The sequence below is a fragment of the Marmota monax genome, unplaced genomic scaffold, assembly GCF_021218885.2.
Source record: "Marmota monax isolate L192 unplaced genomic scaffold, Marmota_monax_Labrador192_F-V1.1 WCK01_AAM20220418_F8-fsc00075, whole genome shotgun sequence".
NCBI lineage: Eukaryota > Metazoa > Chordata > Mammalia > Rodentia > Sciuridae > Marmota > Marmota monax.
Window position 1 is genome coordinate 1278281 of NW_026694772.1, and position 21242 is coordinate 1299522.

The 21242-nt window shown below is 35.4% G+C and overlaps 1 protein-coding gene across 11 annotated transcripts in view; it reads left to right on the plus strand.

Annotated features, from left to right (window-relative positions):
• Positions 1 to 21242, plus strand: part of Dmd (dystrophin) — a 2205817-nt gene that overhangs the window by 1066060 nt on the left and 1118515 nt on the right. For all 11 annotated transcript variants that reach the window (XM_058572890.1, XM_046425263.2, XM_046425265.2 and 8 more), the window contains one exon: positions 548 to 695. In XM_058572890.1, coding sequence (XP_058428873.1) covers positions 548 to 695 — 148 coding nt within the window. The remainder of the gene's footprint in view (positions 1 to 547; positions 696 to 21242) is intronic.

The following is a 21242-nucleotide window of genomic DNA, read 5'->3' on the forward strand; positions in this document are numbered from 1 at the left end:
TTAGTTGGTTAATTGCTTGTTGACATCTGAGCCTACAGTACAAATTACATCTGTCATTTTAGATTCTTTATGATGTTAATGAATAGACAATTTTGAGTCAAGAGTAATATTGAAACTGATAAATTTTATGAGATATTTGGATCCAAAAATATTTTGAAATTAAATATATAGCTTGCAAATAATTTATTGTAATGTTTAAATAATTTAATATTCTTGGTATTATATATATATATATATATATATATATATATATATAGAGAGAGAGAGAGAGAGAGAGAGAGAGAGAGAAGTTAAATGCTATTACTCCAAAATAGTTGTCTTTTTCTTTTATTCAATTGATAAATATATACAATTTTACCGAGAATATAGTCTTTAATTTTAAATGACCCTTCCTACTCAATGTCAATTATTATCTATTAATTGAAACTGAAATCTACAAATGGAAGAAACTATAAAAATATTATTTTTGTCAATAAAAAATTATATGCTATGTCAACATAATTTGTTTTACATAATCCATTTTTTGAACCATATTTTCTACTTCTAGGCAATTTGACAAATCTGTTGAAAAATGGCGGCGTTTTCATTATGACATGAAGATATTTAACCAATGGCTAACAGAAGCTGAACAGTTTTTCAAAAAGACACAAATTCCTGAGAATTGGGAACATGCTAAATACAAATGGTATCTTAAGGTAAGTTTGGGGTATTTCTTTTTTGAATTGTCTATCTTCACCATAATGTCATAAGTCTTTATGTTCAGGTTGTGAATAATGACCAAAATTTATAATTCCTGACTTTTGTTATCGCTGTAAATACTATAAAAATCACCACAATAATCATGTTGAGAGACTGTTGTGAACTTTTTGTGAAAGGATGAGGGAGTCATCTTAGACAGCTGGTTTATCTGATGAACTTCAAAGTGTAATTGCATCTATGTTGCAGGGAATCGTCTTACAGCCGAGTATACATACTATGGCTTTAGGACAGTGTGTGTTTTTGCCTTATGTTGGAACCTGTCCAGGATGAGAACTTGTGGTATACTTAGCAATAATGTGGTTGCTAGAAATATCCATCATGATAAAATTATAGTTCTGTTTCCCTAAAGACAATTTGTGGTGATGCAGCAATATTTCTATATATTCTATTGACAAAATGCCTTCTGAGATAGACCAGAGGCCAAAACAATGCAGAGTTAATTGGTGGTACTTATTGACTTTTTTATGGTTTATGTTAATGGAAATGCAACATATGGATTATAACTAGTGTATAGTTTAATTTCAGTTTGTTGTGTGTTTTGAATATACAGATAAGAATAAATTATATAGTGGGGGATATAATTTACTTGATAAATTATATAGTTTAGGTGTAAGAAATATTGTGTTTAGTATACCAAGGCTTAAGTATTTCTGTAGCATTTTTAGCTCAAGTTGTTCATGTTGCAATTTTCAATCATCCAGACTTGAATTGTAGCCAATTTTTAATGCCAGAAAATACTGATTAAGATAGATGAAGACAAAGAAAATGGTATTTCATTGAATAGTTTAGGCATTTAAATATGCTGGATTCATAAAAGCAATATGATATTAAACTTTACCATTCTCCATTCTCAAATAGTTTTGCATAGCAAACATGCCTTCTGATATCAAGTATTTAAACATTCAAACATCTATGTATGGCAAGCTATGGAAACATGGAAAATGAATTTTTAAAAATATTGTAAAATTACATTTCCAATATTATAGAATTTTATGCCTCTTATATTTATGTCCAATCTATGATCAGTTCCACCTATTGGGTATTTTAAACATCAGATATTATATTTTTCATGTCTTAGAATTGTGATTTAGGTATGTTTGTATCTATCTTCTAGGTGTCTGTTCAACATGCTTAGTCTTTCCTCTACCTTCTTGAGAATATGGAATATAGATGTTAATGATTATAATGTTATTGTCTAATAATTTTATTATCTGTGTCTACTTTGGGTTAATTTAGTTGATCTATTTTCTCCTCATTATGAGTATGTTTTAGTGCTTCTTTGGATAACTGGTAATTTTTGATTATATGCAAGACAGTGCATTTTAACCCTTTGAGTGCTTGTTATTTTGGTATTCAAATAAAAAAAATTAACCTTTATTCTAGGATAGTTAATTTAGTTGAAAACAACTTGATATTTTTTAGATATTTATTTTATACTTTGTTAATTGTGACTAAATAGATCTAATGTTGTCCCACCACTGAGGCAAAGCCCTTCTGAGTGTTCTGATGCCCTATGAATAATGAGGTTTTCCACTGTGACTGGTAGCAACAGATACTATTACCAACCAAATGTGATTTTTGGTGATTGTTTCCTTTAGTCTTTTTATATAGTTCTTTCTCTAACTTTGGGTAGTTTTCTCACATATATTAGCTGATTATAACTCATCTGAAGACAGGAAGGGAGTCCTCTGCAGCATCCCGAGTTCTCCCTCTATGTGTCTATCTCCTTTCTATACACCCTTGACTTCCCTTGAACTCTAAGGTTTATTTCCTGGACTCGGAGAACAGGAGGCTTTGTAAGCATTCTCTCCTCCTTTGTGTTAATCTGGGAATCTCTCTAGGCAGATGCTGGGGCAATTGTAAGGCTCACTTCATTTGCTTCCAATCTCTCTTAGATCAATGTCCTTCAGTGTCTTCAAAACCACTGTTTCATACATTTGTGTGTGTTTTTTCAAACAGGAAGTTAAATCTGGTCTCTTTCAACTTCAAATTGGCAAGAAGCATGAATCCAAACCATTTTATTTTGATGTCATTTGATCTTCTAATACATTACTACTATACAATCTTGAAACTTTATAGTAATTTTGCATTTTGGAGAATATTGAAAAGTCCTCATTACTTGACAGTATAGTTTAGTTGCAATTTATAAACATTTATCAAAACATTACTTAATTGGATAAATTTTTATGACTCTATTTTATTTAGCCTATTTCTTTGTCAACCTAGATGAAGTAATAAAGAGAATTCTAGATACTTAGGGGAAATTTCTTCTAGCTACAGGGCCATGGATAATATGACAAATCCTCCAATAAAGTAAGTAAGTAAAGTAAGTAAAAAAATCATGCACATGTGCACACACACACACACACACACATGACTGAGGTTATGTTTCAATTCTGAGTAAATTTCCAATAAAAGGTCCAGAGAGACACTGTAAGATACATCTATTGATAAGGTAAATAGAAGGTTTGGAATTTTCAGTTGTCTTGGCTAACATCATTATTGATAAATAATGAATAGAAGAGAGAGTTTACATATTTGCTATGACATTATTTTCAAAACAGATTATATATGATGTATATGGTGCAACAAATCTGACTGTTAGCATCTTACATATTTGTTGGCATCAAGTAGTAATGGTTATTTTGAGGAAAAGTAACCAAGTAGTCCATATCCTAAGCAATCGTATACAGAGGTATATTGGACTTTGAAAACTTATATATATATATATATATATATATATATATAATTTTCAGGAAAGAAAAAATTTCTACATATGAAATGAAATAAAATATATGTATATGTTTTAAGCTTGTCCACATGTATTTCTACTGAACTGCATTCGATTTATTATTTTCAATTTTAAATAGAGAAATCAGTATTTTTTAAAACCAAAACCCAGGGGGCTGGGGGTATGGCTCAGTGTTAGAGCTCTTGCCTAGCACATATAGGTGCTAGGTTTGATCTTCAGCACCATATTAAAAATAAATTAAATAAAGGTATTATGTCTATCTACACCTAAAAAAAATAAAACAATCAAAACCCAGAATGATCAAAAGTTAGAGGTTAGCCTCAGTAACTTACACCCTCAACAACTTAGCAAGACCCTGTCTCAAAATAAAAATGAATAAAAAAGAGTTGTAGCTCACTGGTGAAGCATCCTTGGGTTCATTCCCTAGTACCAAGAAAATAAAGAGAAATCAGTGCCTTAACTGATACTTGGTATTGTCATTCAAAATAAAGTGACTGTCAAAACCAGAAAGGTGGTCTGCTTCCATGTAACTCAATTATTTCTTCTCTGTCACAAGTGAATGATAAAATTACATATATAAATTAATATTTTCTCAAGCTATTCCAAAGCAATATGTCATTGTCAAGCAATATGTGGGGAATCTCTTAAAAACACCACATTTTTTGTAACTGAGGTAATATCAATCATGTGATATGCCATTAAAATTGATTAATTAAAAATACTCAGTTATTTCTTCATATTTTAATGTGTTTATTCAACAAGTAGTAATTCAGTGAATATGTTAAGTTTTATCTCCCGCAATAATCATGCTATGCCACATTAAGCTGTATTGCAAATCTGAAGAGTGTAAAGAGATTGGATATTAGATTCAGAAAGTTTGGGTTCAAATCTTAGCTCTTTTAGCTTAATATCTGCAGAATCTTGTGAAAATGTGCTAATTCTCCCCTATGTTTCTGTTTTCTCTTTAAAATGGAAATAACAATGATATGTGAATAAGTCACTGAAGAATGGCATTTTTCACAAAATTATTACTCATTAAATGTAGAACCTTGGGCTGGGACTGGGGCTCAGAGATAGAGTGCTTGCCTAGCATGCGTGAGGCACTGGGTTCAATCCTCAGCATCACATAAAGTAAAATAAAGACGTTGTGTCCACCTCTAACTCTAGAAATTTTTTTAAAAATGTAGAATCTTATTATATTTAATCACTGTTCATAAGTAATCAGCCCATGTTTACAAAACTAACTTTTTTACTGAATTATTTTTCTCAAACATCTGAAATATAGAGGGACTTACCTGGAAACTTCATTAATCTTTATTTTCATATACTATGATGTCTTCTCAAAATATAGCTTTTGGACTAGGAATTGAGGAAAATACCAATTCAGCCAGACATATCTGCCTCAGATAGCTGACATTTCTGCCTACTCATTTTCTAACTAACAAGAAGAAATGTTAATGAGGGCTTTCAGAAAGAAAGCTGAATTCCATGAAGGAAAGTTATGAAAATAATGTTAACTCATATAGTGACAAAATGAATTGTTATGCCATCAAATACCTTGAGTGAAAACAGGGAAGCAGAAATCATAAAATGCCCAAGCATTTAGGTCTAGCATTTTTTTTGTAGACTAGAAAGAAATAAGTTTTAAAACATGAGCTGTTATTGAATGGGATTGAAAATTCTTAAAGTTGCTAATAGAAACAATAAAAATCACCATTAGATTAAGTTCTTAAAAGAGCTCAATATTCTTCATATGAATGGAAATATAGCCTATTTGCTTTGTGGCATAATGCTGCTTCATGAACCGTTTAAAAATTAACAGCACTTTCTAAAGAATTTTTCTATGAACAAGCATGAGGCCTTGAATCTTAAGGAATTCCATTTGAAATCAACCTTAGGATGTAAATTGTAATGAGATTGTTTAGATGGAATTTTTAAGCCTTAAATTAATAAATGTTAAGCAAACATAGGGAATGAAACAATGAAGTATTATTTTCATATGAATTAACTGCTGTTTTTTCAGGCAAAATATAGTCATGTTAGTGTTAAATAGTTTTCTGGTGTATCCTGCAATGTTACTGTGTTTCACTGCTCCATAGTTTAGATTATATGGTATATTTGCAATATATCTATATGTGTTGCTGTAAATTAGCACAATCAAAAACTGTTCACTTTGTGGAATAATAAATCTGAACTCATTGTGATGGGAGGATCCAAATATCGATATGGGCTAAATATGATGTATTTTAATACTCATCTTGTTTTACCATTAAATATCAAAAACTTACAATCATGTTCTAGTGTGGCAAAATGAACTGTTTCTTCCCTCAAATTAGAGATGGGCATGGAGAATGGAAAATTATGTTCAAATCCATGTAATTATAGAAGGAGAACCTTACTGTGATCTCTCAGATGAAGAACAATGAATGGGATAGAAAAAGGGGGCACTGGTTCCCTGGAGTTGGGGAGAACAGTCAAAGAAGAACACAAAAGTGTCATAGACAAGTTTAGCTGCTCTTCAATTCTGCCTTACCTTGGCTATTAGTGATTGAAGAAAGCACTTTGTAAAGGACTCAATTCTGATGAGCTTAGATTCACAGAGCACAATGGAATTGAGATGAATCCTGTCCAAAAGCTTGAGACAAGTGGTGCATGAAAAGTCTCTGTTCTTCCTAATGGAAGTGCCCATAGCTTTTCATTCTTCTTATTCTGCTTTCTGAACTTGCATCCCAGAAAATCTTCAGGTAGCAGGTGCTGCTATTGAAAAGCCATTGGCTTGTACAGAAATGAAGAGTGCTGAATGGATGGGCATAGGTCACTGACAGTATCTGTTAAGGAAAGTGAGTTTTGCTGTTTTTATTAGGATGCATCTTAATATTATTTAATTGGTAATCTACTCCCTCAAATGACTATATAGGAGATAACTGACATTATATTAATAGGGATTGAATCAAATGCTGTCTACAAAAAGGCATATGGTGTAAAAGACTAAATTGGATACCAGTATGTTTTCCATACAGTCAGTGTTTTACAGTGCTGATTTCACCAGCTGGCTTGTGAGTTTGACAGATTCTTAACAGCCACACTGCTGAGACTTAAATGCTGATAGAAACTTTGATGGAAAAATCACTTGAGTAAATATTTCTGCCATCTGTTGCCCTTCATTGGGACCCCAATGTTAAGAATAATTCGTACTATTGCTTGCCCTTTATATTTCCCCAGCAGTAATAAAATTTCATAAGATTTCATTTTGTGGTCACAAACCTATCCTGGTTTCCAAAACTAGAGGACATACACTAACATAAGGGAATCAGCAAGAAAATTTACTGCTAAGAGAATTTGTCTCCAGTCACTTTCCAGTCACTTGCTTTAGGGTTACAGCAATGTATAAGGATGGGAATACATTTAAAAATGAGCTTTGCAATGTTATAATCTGGTAGTGGCAAGAGAATTTAGTCTCTTAATACAGTTAAACAGTTGGGCACTTCATTCTTATGCAAATATTGTTAGACCTTTATTGCTGCTTAGAAACTCTTCTACAATTTCTTGGCTTCTGTGCATCTTTTCAGAAGTAGTAAATAACAGATTTATTGGGAGTTTGGCAAAGTGCAGAAATTCAGAGAGGGGCTCTAAATCATAACCCGTCAAATGCATCTTTCATAAATAAGTATATTAAATTAATTGGAAAATTTCAGTGGCTTGTTCTTAGAGTTCTGTTGTCCAACATGACATGTTTAAGAAGATGACATATTGTTGTACATTATTGGAAAGATGCAAGAACAAGAACTATAACTTACTGTAATAACCACAGCAGTAAAGAACTGCTTAAAATGCTTGAAAAATAAGCCATCCCTAAGGGATCTCCATTTTTACAGTATGAAAATATCAAGAGAATAAGAAAAAAAAAAGCGGAGCATGCTAATTGCACATCTCAAATTTAAAACAAAACATTATGTCAATATAGAAGCAATGAGAAGTAGAAATTGATATTTAATGAAATATAAAATTGTTGTTAGTATAAGTAATTTTTATTAATAACAATACTTTGAAAGAAAGATATTCTAGCCACATTGATCTTTTTATTGTTTCTTCTTACATACTTTCTTACTATTCCTTCTAAAACTTGTTCCTAACTTTAAACTTACTTTTCATTTTTCCTGAGGGTTCTAAATTACCCCCAGTCTATCTCCCATGTCCCAGTCTCCTGTTCATTTTTATACACTTATCTTTATGTCATATTCTCATACATGCCTTTGGTGGTAACTCCCTCTGTTTCAAAGAGTTCACAAACATTCATGCACAAACACACATCAAAGAGTATTTCTTTTTCTCAAATTATTGTCTTCATAAATATGTAACTGCTTGAAATTGTGATACATATTTTCATGTTTATTATGTATATTTTCCACTAGAATGGAAAATTTATCTTTCTTGCTTACCAATATATCTCTCAGTACATAGAACAATTTTTTCCTATTATTGAACATATAATATTCATTAGATTAAATAAATGGATCAAAGAAGTATAATTTCATTGTGTTATTCCCTTAGGCAAATTATTCTCACACTTGATTTTTTTGCCATTCTTACCCCATCTCCTATCCAAAAAAAAAAAAAAAAACTTACATTGAGCTGCTCTTATCTCTACTATATATGGAATACATAAAAGTATTGCACTTTTAAAATAGGATGGCTCCATTCTCTTACCTATTTTAAAAACCAGAATCCATTCAACAAACATTCAGTGTGAGCCTACTGTGTGCAAGGGAAACAATGTTTGCTGTTTTTCCCTTAATGAAGAAAGCCTCTTAAAAAAAGGAAGACTTAATGAAGCCTGTTTTGTTCAGCATATGAAGGCTAAGATAGAAACCCAGTGTAGTCTGTAGTACTCCAGAAAGTTCTACTTATAGCCAGGGAAAATAGTGGCTTTTTAAAAAAACAGTCATTATTTGTGTCTCATAGCTCTTCTTGTTATTGCTCCATAACATCTCTAGAATTCCCAGTCTCACTTGGGAAAAAAAAAAAAAAAAAAACTTTGGGAACCAGAAAAGAACATTGTGAAAGGCAGCAAAAAGAAAGATCTAACTAAGATCTAACTATGAACATGTCATACAACGAGAGTGAGAAAATATTCTAACATAAGTTGTAAATTTTGAATGATAATAAAATTGACAAATTATAGTATAAGATGCCTACTCACAGTTCAGTGTGTTCAGGATGAGGTATTCATCAAGTTGAATTGCAAGCATCTAGTAATAACAATAGAAAATCTTTCTACTATATAACCAAATTATATGTACAAACCAGAAACTGGGATGGTTTGCAAACATCATAATAAACAAAATTTAAAACTCTTGTTCTTTTGTAAAGCTATAACTGACCAAAATTTATTGGCAATGGATTTATATCAAGGTCTTCTGATCAAAATTAATAAAGAAGAAAAATTCAGAGATATGGTAACTCAAAAATAGTGGAGACATCTGATATTAACACATTTATATGGTAGCATTTTTCTCTTGAGATTTTATGAGTTTATTATTACTTTTTGTTGGCCAATAAATTACTTTAGTTTATGAATTAAAAGTCCTTAAAGTTGTAATTCTCTATGTCCTAGGTTCAGCCATTCATTTTACCTAAACTCATTTTGAAGATTTTTTTCAGAGAAATTGTAATAAGTAATTTATATGCTCCCATAGAATCTAGAACTGCATGGGCATATTGAGCTAGTTACTTTTATGAATATTCCACCCATGATATCCTTCAAAGTATTTGCAGTGAAATTAATTTTAATGCAATATATAGTTCTTAATACTATTATGATATTATCTGCTTAGTATTGATCCTATGAATATTAAATTTTTAAAAAGGCAAGCTCTGGAGCCAAATCTTTCCAGCCACAAGTTTTTGTAAATAAAGTTTTAGTGGAACCCAATTGTGCCTATTAATTTACATACTGCCTGTGGCTACTTGATTGCTACCAAAGCAGGGTTAAGTATTTGTCATAAAGGTTACCTGGCCTGCAAAATCCCAAAGATTTAGTATGTAGCTCTTTGTAGGAAAAGGCTGCTAATTCCTCCTTTAGAAGATAGAATAATTAATAAAAAGTTACAATGAAAAAGCAGGCACTTTCTATGCTCTCTTTAAACATTCTTTGCTATTTGATGTAATATAGAAATGGACATAGACTGTGCTCATAAAACCAATTGCAAATCACACTGGAAAAATATGGGAAATCAAATAGATTTGAGTCAAGTTTCAATTCTAAGGATTGATAAAAGGGGTTGATTAATTCTTAAAGGTTTATTTTATTTTTAATTGAATCAAATTATTATACATACTTATGGGTTACATTGTTTCAATATATACATACCTTGTGTAATGATCCCATCAGGGTACTTAGCATATCATAAACTCAAATGGTTCTCATGTCTTTGTGTGAGAACATTTAAAATCCTCTTTTTTAGGTATTGAAATATATGATATAGTATTGTTAACTGAATGTTTTAAAGCCCTTTAAATATGTGTGGTAGTCATAACCATTTTAAGAATATAGAGTAACTATTCTCTTGACTGATAGTATCAAAAGTTCCTCTTGCGTCCCTGAGAAGTCTTAGTGAGACAATAAATCAAGTATTGTGTCCAAGAGAATTTCTAGTGGTTGTTCTGTCAGGAACCATCCCAAAGGTCCTAAGTACAGGTCCTATGTAAGCTGATCCTATTCTTTCTTGAGACATTTAATCTTCAGGTAAGTGAGAAGGTTAGACTTCATTCATTCTAATGAGGATTCCTTGTCAAAATCAGCTGTGGTGATCAGCTGAGATCCTGCCTGTTCCAAGCCTGATTCTTTCACTTTCTCTCCAATTATATAAGCTCCTTTTTTTCTTTATGATGAATCTCTTTATCTATTGCTTATAAATGAGGACCTCTGATGGATACATAGTGTCATCAGACAAACAATTCTTTTAGCCTGGCTCCTTTTGTAAAGAAAATTGAGTCCCCCTTGGAGAACCTGCAAAACATAACCATTTGCATGCAATGAACAGTTTATAATACTTTGAGATTGATGTGCAATTTCTGTTTGACAAGAAAGAAACAATTAGGATCAACTGTGGTTGTACATCCCAGAATACCAATGTTGCTTCCACACTTTAAGTGTTGTTGGATCATTATATGAGATTCATAATTTCGTCCTGTTGTACCCACTTTTGCATTACCATTCAGTCTTAATTTATTATACCCTATTAAAAGTTTTTAGGTAATTTGTTCTTATTGCTACTCAGACATTAAAATGTCTGCAGGCTGTGAAAATGAATAAATTTAATGTGCCAGCATAGTTCTCCAAATCCTGGCTTTACAACTAATAGTACAGGCTTATATTGTATTGTAAATCCTGGTTAACATGGATTTATTTGAAAATCTCATTTAACTGCTGATTTTAAGGAACACATTTTTTCAAACAGTTTATCCTCAAATTTCTATTTGTTTTTATAATATATGGCTGTCATATTTATACAATACCTGCTTTTAAATACTAACAATCGATAACTGAAACAACTGTAACTTTAAAACAATACAATTGTTTAAAAATAAAAAGCTGTGCACCATGGTTTAATGGAGACTTATATGAGCATTCGTTTAAGATGTATGCTGTAATGAGCAAGCTCATTCAATCCATAGTTCATATATATTTGCAAATTTAATTTAATAACCAGGGCTATCCTTGGAAGAGCAGTCAGGGCAATTCAACCAATACATGACTACTGAATACAATTTCATTGAAAAGAGGCTGACCTGATGAGATATTTCATAGTCTTCTGGGGATATCATTAAAAAGAGAAATATTGAAATAAAATTATTTTACACAGAAAAGAAAGGTATGTGACTGTCCTATTCCATTTGTATCACTATAATAGAATGCCTGAGATTGGGTTATTTATAATGAACAGATATTTATTGGCTCAGATTCCTGGAGCCTAGGAAATCCAATGTCAAAATGCAAGCATCTGATGAAAGCTTTGTTACTGTGTCATCACACCATGGAAGGTGAGAGGATGAGAGAGAGCAAGAAGGGACCTAATTTTCATCTTTATGATGGTGCTAATCTCACCCTTTGGGGTGGAGCCCTCATGGACTAATCACCTCTTAAAGGACCCACCTCTTAATACGATTGCCATAGCAATTAAATTTAAATGTGAATTTTAGAGGAGACAAACATTCATTCAAACCATAGTAGTTACAACAACCACTACCAAAAGGCATGAGGAATAGGAGAAAACCCCTCTTGGATTTGTCTATAAGATTATCTGTATGTTAGAAAACCATTGAACCACTACTAAATTTACTTAAATTATTTAGCCCTGACATTTTCCTGTCTTTCTCCAAACCTTTAGAGCAATATGTTCATTCAGTTAACTTTTATTTTAGAGATACTCTCAGAACTTGTGCTAGATGTTCTACATAGCAGAATTTATATTGCAAATATACTCACAAAGAACCCAAGGTTTAATAAAGTAGATGGGCTTTTAAACAATTGAAACATATAGGGGTGTAAGGGAAATAAGTGAGAGAAGTGTAAGTCCAAGAAAATAGGGAAAATTTTTGAAAAGTAATGGTGGGAGGAAAAAATTGTGATGATAAAATGAGAGGTGCTCTTGGTCAGATATTGCTTTATGGAAAAGAAGTGCAGAAATAATACTGAGGGGCCATCATTTCTTTTCTTGGTGTTTTTTTTTGTTTATTATTTATTTATTTTATTTTTAATCTAATGGGCTACTGTTTTACAACCTGTGAGTCATGAAAATACATTTTTGGATCACAACCAGCATTTGTTCTTTATAGTGAAACAAAATAGAGAATATCAGAGTTTACTACCCATATGAGAGTATTGCTTAATATTTGGTTTTATTTTTTTTTTTTGTGTGTGTGTGTGTGATTATTTTTAGTGAGTGTTGCAAGATAGTAATGTGATGAGTATAAAGAAGAATTTTGTTTTAAAAGAACTAAGAAACCAGTTCAGGAAATGGACAATTTAGGAAAGCTGTATAAAATGAAATTTACAAAAACTTGCACAGAAAGAGGATGTAATATAATATTTATTTAACTGCAGTAGCTTATAAAGTTGGTTTAGTGCCTTACATTTACCTTGTATTTTAAAAATTATGAGGAATATTATTTCACATTGTTTTTAAATTTCAGCAAAATTTGTAGAAGTGGTATTCTTATATGTCTCTTACAAAAGCTCAGAAAGATTCAATGTTTTTCCAAAGTTCCAAGGCTAATAAATGAAGGTGCTCTTATCCAAACACCATGTGACTTATTCACAATAATCTAGAAATATTGAGCAAAATAATTTAATCACAGCTCTTCCTGATAGCACTGAGGAAAATATTAAAAGAAAAATACTCATCACATACTACAGGCCGAGGTCTTCATAGGGGGCCTTAAGTATATTAAATGATAAAGATGAAAGTTCTTCCATTCATAAAAAATTTGTTTAGTGATCAGTATAACCCTATTTACTATTATTAGTAATGTTGGGATACTATATATTTATTACTGAGGTTAGAATCTGACCCATAATGTATTAAAATCAGGGTATTAAAAGGGGCTATTATTTTATTAGAAACAATGTTAGCATTGTTAATGACGATAATAACAATGGGCATAACAGGACTACAATTTATGGACCACTTTCATTTACATTATCATTCTCATATTTATCTATTAAGATATAAATTGGGGGGATCTATTATTGCTACAAGATGCTGGTTACTGAGGGGACAGAAAAATGCATGGCCTTCCACTTACTTTCCTTGATTCAGAATACAAGTAAGGTGTTTTGGGATGGACTGATAGGCTGGGAACACTTTGTAAAGGACATTGTAGGATATATAGATAAGTGTATTTAAGCCTATAAAAGAGTTTCTGAATATATTTAAGCAGTGGAGTGGGGCAAGAACAAGATTTGCTCTCTTAAAGATAAGTTAGTTTGGGATACTTATCGTTAGTTGTATATCTCCTAGGTTTTTATATTACAAGTTTGGTTAATACTTTTAAAAGAAATTTGCAGCTTAGCATACTTGAAAAAGTGTGTCTTCAAACCATTATTAGAGGAACGTATTTGACAGATTTTATGATCCTATTATGCTTATTTTCTTTCAAGACATTCCACATGTCAACAATTTATAAATGGTTTATTTCTATTTCAACATCGAACTGAAGGCATTGTGTATATTTTCACATGAAAATAAAGCAGCAAATGTGATTAAGTTGGGCTTACTGTGGTCATAAAATACTCAAGAGTTTTACTTTTAAAGTCAGTTTTACTGTAATTAAAAATAAAAGGAAGAAACTAATGCTACTTGGCATATCATTCTCAGCTTGACCCAAATCAGAAATTCAGTTCTTGTTGCAAAAAAAAAAAAAAAAAAGGCAATGATACAGAGTGGTTACCAGCATGGACTCTTAGCAAGTTGAATTTCGCCAAGCAAATTTCTCAATATATAAATTAAGCAAATATTTGTGGACCTACTCTGTGCCAAGTACCATTCCAAGAAATAGAATGAAACAAAACCATTGTTAGTTCTCATATTCTCACAAAGGAAATAAAGGAACATATGTATAGAAATATCCCTGTTAAATATTTCCTCAATTAAAATATTTTTTTTATTTAAGCACAGTGGTCCATCCTCAGGTGTAACTGCTAGCATTTCAATAATCATTAGCCCTTCTAGAACCTTTTGGTTGGTGGGAACATGGAAGTGTAAAGTTATCATTGCCTATAACTCTTAAGGAAATAGATTAGTCAGAAATTTTTCCCAGTATCATTGTTGACTATTCACTTATAATCATAAAAGGCAACAAGAAAGATGCCAAGCAGTAAGAGGTAGAATGCCCGTCAAGAGACTGGTAAGAAAGTAGAGCTCTAATGGGAGTTGAAAGTTTCCTGCAGAATTTACCCTAGACAACCTGTGGCTTTGTTTGCATGAAGCCACATTCCACTTACAGGATACTCTTGATATACTTCTCAAAAAACCAAAGAAATAATAATTCTACTTTTTCATTTAAATTCAAAAACTCCAGAGAGTTAAGTAACTTTCCAGGAGGTAACTGACCTATCACCCTCTGGGGAGGAGTTTTTAAAAATTCACACAGAAATAGTTCTATTCTTTAAAAAACAACCCAAATGGAGGTAATGATATAGTCCCTAAGGCACATCTGTGCAATACTAGGATGATATATTTTGCCATAAGTGATATTTTCAGAATCCTGTGATCAACCCAGCTAAAGTTCTTTTGTGGTTCCAGCAGCATTACATCAATGCAGAACTAATCCAGCCTTTGTTAGAAAAGGTATACATTTTCAAAGGGTGGGGACTTGGTATCTCCTCCAAGCACAGGAATGTTTTCCAAAGTTGCTCTACCATAGGAATCACAGTATTAAATTTATCTCTAGAACTAGAATGTTCAATTCACTAGCCACTAGCCACATAAGCTTCTCAGTTCTTAAAATGTGGCTAGTCCAAATTGAGCTTGGTTGGGACTATAACACATATACATGATTGAAAATTTAGGAAGAACCATAAAGGAAGCAAACTTTCTCATGTATTACATTGTAAAATGAAAAAAAAACATTCTGTTATACTGGATTAAATAGAATATATTATTAAAATAAATTGAACTATTTCTTTTTGCTTTTTGAAGTGGATATTAGAAAATTTGAAATTACTTTTTATTCAAGTTTATGTTTTTAAGTTAACCTAATGTTTTAAGTTGAGAGTAAATTCTGTGTATTTATGGTGTACAATTTATGTGGCTTACATTCTGTTACAATGCTCTGGAGTATCTGCTTAGTGTAGAAAGGAGACCAGTAACATTTAATAGGGCCCCGAGTATTACTTTTTTAAAATAAGGAAAGCTTGAGACAACTTTTAGGGGAATAAATATACAATGCTCATTATAAAAACAGATGGAAAAATCTGGTTGGGAGGAGGAAGCACTAGGGACCACCTCTCCAAGTCTTCTTCCTTCCCTTCTGTCATATAAAGACAAAACTGCAAACTCACAGCAGATGTTCTACTTTAGGAAACAGAAATGTAATCAGACTTAACTCTACTCCAGGCTTTTTACACTTAAAAAGGAGACTATCATGCTAAGTGAAATAAGCCAATCTTCTGATATGGAAATGCTAACACACAATAAGGGGCAGGGAGGGAAGAATATAAATTCATTGAATTAGATGAAAGGGGAATGAAAGGAAAGGAAGGGAAATGGGAATAGGAAGATAATAGAATCAATCAGACAAAACTTCCCTATGTTCATATATGAATACATGACTGGTGAATCTCCACATCCTGTACAACCACAAGAATGAGATCCTAATTAGGATAAGTTTTACTCCATGTATGTATAATGTTTCAAAATACACTCTACCATATGATTGTATTAAAAGAAAAAATAGAATAAATGCTGAGGCTGGGAAGATGGCGGCGAGGGGAGTGCATTACCCCCGTGTGCTGCTTCACTGTGTGGGAGTGTGACAAGTCAGGACGGCTGAAGGATATCTTGTTGGGAATTTCCAGCAATAGTGGGGTGCGCCGGAACCTGGAGGAAGGATTTCCATCGCATGAGGATCGGCTACGGAGACTCAAACGCGAGAGGTTTGTCGCACGGAGGGTAACACTGCTTATTCAGCGAATCGCCCCGCGGCTGGAGTCTGCAAGGCGCGCTGGGATAGAGACGCAGGGTTACAGCGCTGCAGTTTCTGCCAGACGCGCAAGCACCGCACTCAGGGCTGAATTCTGGGTTCGAGACGGGGAAGGAAGCGGTCCATCTCGGTTCTCCACACCGGTCAGACCACAGAGGAGGCCAGCAGCCACCATGTTGGTAAACTGACGTCACCACACCTGTTTTTGACTGACCGCAGCTCATTCAGCCATAGAACAGGTAATTTCAGGCTGCAATTCGCCTGCGGCTTGCAGACAGATTGCTAGGGTTCAGCGCCTGGGGGCTTCTTAAAATCTGATCTTATCGGAGTGAACACGGAGCGCGGGCCCGGAGCCGTCCCGGAACCGCCCTGGCTCCGGGCTGCGGAGCCTGCGGAGGCTGCTTCTTGGACCCTGCTAATATCAGAGCAAACACGAAACACCAAGAGGCCGAGTTCCGGCTCCCGGAACTGAGCCCGCGGGGACTGCTTCTTGGAGCTTACACTTATAGGAGCTTACACCGAGCACAGAGCGGCCGAGTTCCGGCTCCCGGAACCGTCCCGGAACCGCCCTGGCTCAGGGCTGCGGAGCCCGCGGAGGCTGCTTCTTGGACCCTGCTACTATCAGAGCATACACCAAACACTAAGCGGCCGAATTCCGGCTCCCGGAACTGAGCCCGCGGGGGCTGCTTCTTGGAGCTTACACTTATAGGAGCTTACACCGAGCACGGAGCGGCCGAGTTCCGGCTCCCGGAACTTCCCTGGACCGGGGCTGGGAGCCCGCGGAAACTGTGTCTCGGTCCGGGTCCTGCTGAGGGCAGGTCAGGACTCACCCATTGCTTGGGTTGCCTGGCAAGGGGAACGAAATGCTGCCATTCGCATAGGATACCAACATGGCAGAGATCTGATGTCAGCAGAAAGCGGTGGAGGAGAGATCTTCATCAATACCAGCGGTGACATAAGCAGTTGGTCTCCTGGTAAGGGGGGTGAGGCTCAGTCACCCGAGTCTCCTCAATTTGTCCTCGAGCCAGAGGGAAGGAGCCGGGCCGCCGCCAGCCCCCGGAGCAGGCCCAGCGGCTCGCCAGCGTGGTGACCGCGTGACCCCAATTGGAGAGGGGGCGGAGCGGAGCCGCCACCCAAACCCGCCAGGTGGGCAGACCCACGACCCAGTAGTACATGGGCGTGGTAGGAGGGGCAGGGCAGAGCCGCCCTTCGCGCTTGCAAGGTAAACAGACCTGTGACAGCCTGGTGGGTCAGGCCCAGTGGCCTGCCAGTGTGGTACACACGTCACCCCAACTCGAGTAGGGGCAGAGCAGATCCTTATCCCACGCCCGGATCAGGCCCTGCCGGTGTGGTGGTCACGTGACCCCAATTGGAGTGGGGGTGGAGCGGAACCGCCACCCGTGCCCGCAGGGGGAGCAGACCAGTGATCAACCTGCAGATCAGGCCCAGGGGTCCGCAGGCGTGGTAGGAGGGGCAGGGCAGATCCGCCGCCCGCGCCTTCAAGGTAGGCAGACCTACAACAGACCTGCGGATCAGGCCCAGGAGCCTGCCGGCGGGGTACAAACACCATCCTAATTGGAGTAGTGACAGAGCAGAGTCGCCTCCCTTGCCAGGAACAGACCCAGCATCCTGCAGGCGGGGTAGTCACGACACCCCAATTGGAGTAGGGGCAAAGCAGAGCCTCCACTCGTGCCCGAAAGGTGGGCAGATCTGCGACCGACCAGCAGGACAGGCCCAGTGGCCTGCTGGTACGACAGACACGTCACCCCAATTGGAGTAGGGGCAGAACAGAGCCGCCACCAGCTCCCAGAACAGGCCCAGTGACCTGCCGGCGTGGTAGCCACGACACCCCAATTGGAATAAGGAGAGAGCAGAGCCGCCGCCCGCACCTGCAGGAAAGATACGCAAGCAGTATGAAAAGACAAGGAAAGAAAGGACCACAAGCAATGCAGGTCAACGCAACTTTAGAAGAGGTAACAGCTGCAGCAGATGGAATGTCAGATAAAGAATTCAGGATATACATGCTTAAGATGATCTGGAGTATCAAGGAAGACATTAAACAGCAAAATCAGACAATGAAAGATCACTTCGACAACGAATTACGCAAACAAATCCAGGAAGCAAAGGATCAACTATACAGGGAGATAGAGGTTATAAAAAACAAGCAATCAGAAATCCTAGAAATGCAGGAAGCAATAAACCAACTTAAAAACTCAATGGAGAATACTACCAACAGAGTAGAACACTTAGAAGATAGAACATCAGACAATGAAGACAAAGTATTTCAACTGGAAAAGAACATAGACAGCTCAGCAAGACTGTTAAGAAACCATGAGCAGAACATCCAAGAAATATGGGATAACATTAAGAGACCAAACTTAAGAGTCATTGGGATACAGGAATGTACAGAGCTCCAAACCAAAGGAATGAGCAGTCTATTCCATGAAATAATACAAGAAAACTTCCCAGACTTGAAGAATGAGACAGAATCCCAAATCCTAGAAGCCTACAGGACGCCGAATGTGCAAAATCATAAGAGATCCACACCTAGACACATTATAATGAAGATGCCCAACATACAGAATAAGGAGAGAATTTTAAAAGCTACAAGAGAAAGGAAGCAGATTACATTTAGGGGCAAGCCAATCAGGATAACAGCTGATCTTTCAACACAGACTCTGAAAGCTAGAAGATCCTGGAATAACATATTTCAAACACTGAAAGATAATGGGTTCCAACCAAGAATTGTGTATCCAGCGAAATTAAGCTTCAGGATGGAGAATGAAATTAAAACCTTCCACGATAAACAAAAGTTTAAAGAATTCGCAGCTAGAAAACCATCTCTTCAAAACATCCTAGCCAAAGTATTACAGGAAGAGGAAATGGAAAATAACAATGAAAACCAACAGTGGGAGGTAGGACAGTAAAGGGGGGGGGGAAACAATCAAAGAGGAAAACAAACAATGTTTAGTAACAGAAATAAACAAATATGGCTGGAAGAACAACCCATATCTCAATAATAACCCTAAATGTTAATGGCTTAAACTCACCAATTAAGAGACACAGGCTAGTAGAATGGATCACAAAACAAGATCCAACAATATGCTGCCTACAGGAGACGCATTTGATAGGAAAAGACATACATAGGCTGAAGGTGAAAGGTTGGGAAAAATCATATCACTCATATGGACTTCGGAAACAAGCAGGCATGTCCATACTCATATCAAATAAAATAGATTTCAAGCCAAAGTTAATCAAAAGAGATAAAGAGGGACACTACATACTGCTTAAGGGAACCATACACCAACAAGACATAACAATCATAAATATTTATGCCCCAAACAATGGTGCAGCTATGTTCGTCAAACAAACTCTTCTCAAGTTCAAGAGTCTAATAGACCACCACACCATAATCATGGGAGACTTCAACACACCTCTCTCGCCACTGGACAGATCTTCCAAACAAAAGTTGAATAAGGAAACTATAGAACTCAATAACACTATTAATAACCTAGACCTAATTGACATATATAGAGTATACCACCCAACATCAAGCAGTTACACTTTTTTCTCAGCAACACATGGATCCTTCTCAAAAATAGATCATATATTATGTCACAGGGCAACTCTTAGACAATATAAAGGAGTAGAGATATTACCATGCATCTTATCTGATCATAATGGAATGAAACTGAAAATCAACGAGAAAAGAAGGAAGGAAAAAGCATACATCAATTGGAGAATGAACAATAGGTTACTGAATGATCAATGGGTTATAGAAGACATCAAGGAGGAAATTAAAAAATTCTTAGAGATAAATGAAAACACAGACACAACATATCGGAATCTATGGGACACATTGAAAGCAGTTCTAAGAGGAAAATTCATTGCTTGGAGTTCATTCCTTAAAAAAAGAAAAAACCAACAAATAAATGATCTCATACTTCATCTCAAAATCCTTGAAAAAGAAGAGCAAAACAACAGCAAAAGAAGTAGAAGGCAAGAAATAATTAAAATCAGAGCTGAAATTAATGAAATCGAAACAAAAGAAACAATTGAAAAAATCGACAAAACTAAAAGTTGGTTCTTTGAAAAAATAAACAAAATCGACAGACCCTTAGCGATGCTAGTGAAGAGAAGAAGAGAGAGAACTCAAATTACTAGCATACGGGATGAAAAAGGCAATATCACAACAGACACTTCAGAAATACAGAAGATAATCAAAAACTATTTTGAATCCTTATACTCCAATAAATTAGAAGATAGTGAAGGCATAGATAAATTTCTTAAGTCATATGATCTGCCCAGATTGAGTCAGGAGGATATAGAAAACCTAAACAGACCAATATCAATTGAGGAGATAGAAGAAACCATCAAAAGACTACCAACTAAGAAAAGCCCAGGTCCTGATGGGTATACAGCAGAATTTTACAAAACCTTTAAAGAAGAACTAATACCAATACTTTTCAAGCTACTTCAGGAAATAGAAAAGGAGGGAGAACTTCCAAATTCATTCTATGAGGCCAACATCACCCTGATACCTAAACCAGACAAAGACACTTCAAAGAAAGAAAACTACAGACCAATATCTCTAATGAACCTAGATGCAAAAATCCTCAATAAAATTCTGGCGAATCGGATACAAAAACATATAAAAAAAATTGTACACCATGATCAAGTAGGATTCATCCCTGGGATGCAAGGCTGGTTCAATATACGGAAATCAATAAATGTTATTCACCACATCAATAGACTTAAAAATAAGAACCATATGATCATCTCGATAGATGCGGAAAAAGCATTTGACAAAGTACAGCATCCCTTTATGTTCAAAACTCTAGAAAAACTAGGGATAACAGGAACATACCTCAATATTGTAAAAGCAATCTATGCTAAGCCTCAGGCTAGCATTATTCTGAATGGAGAAAAACTGAAGGCATTCCCTCTAAAATCTGGAACAAGACAGGGATGCCCTCTCTCTCCACTTCTCTTCAACATAGTTCTCGATACACTGGCCAGAGCAATT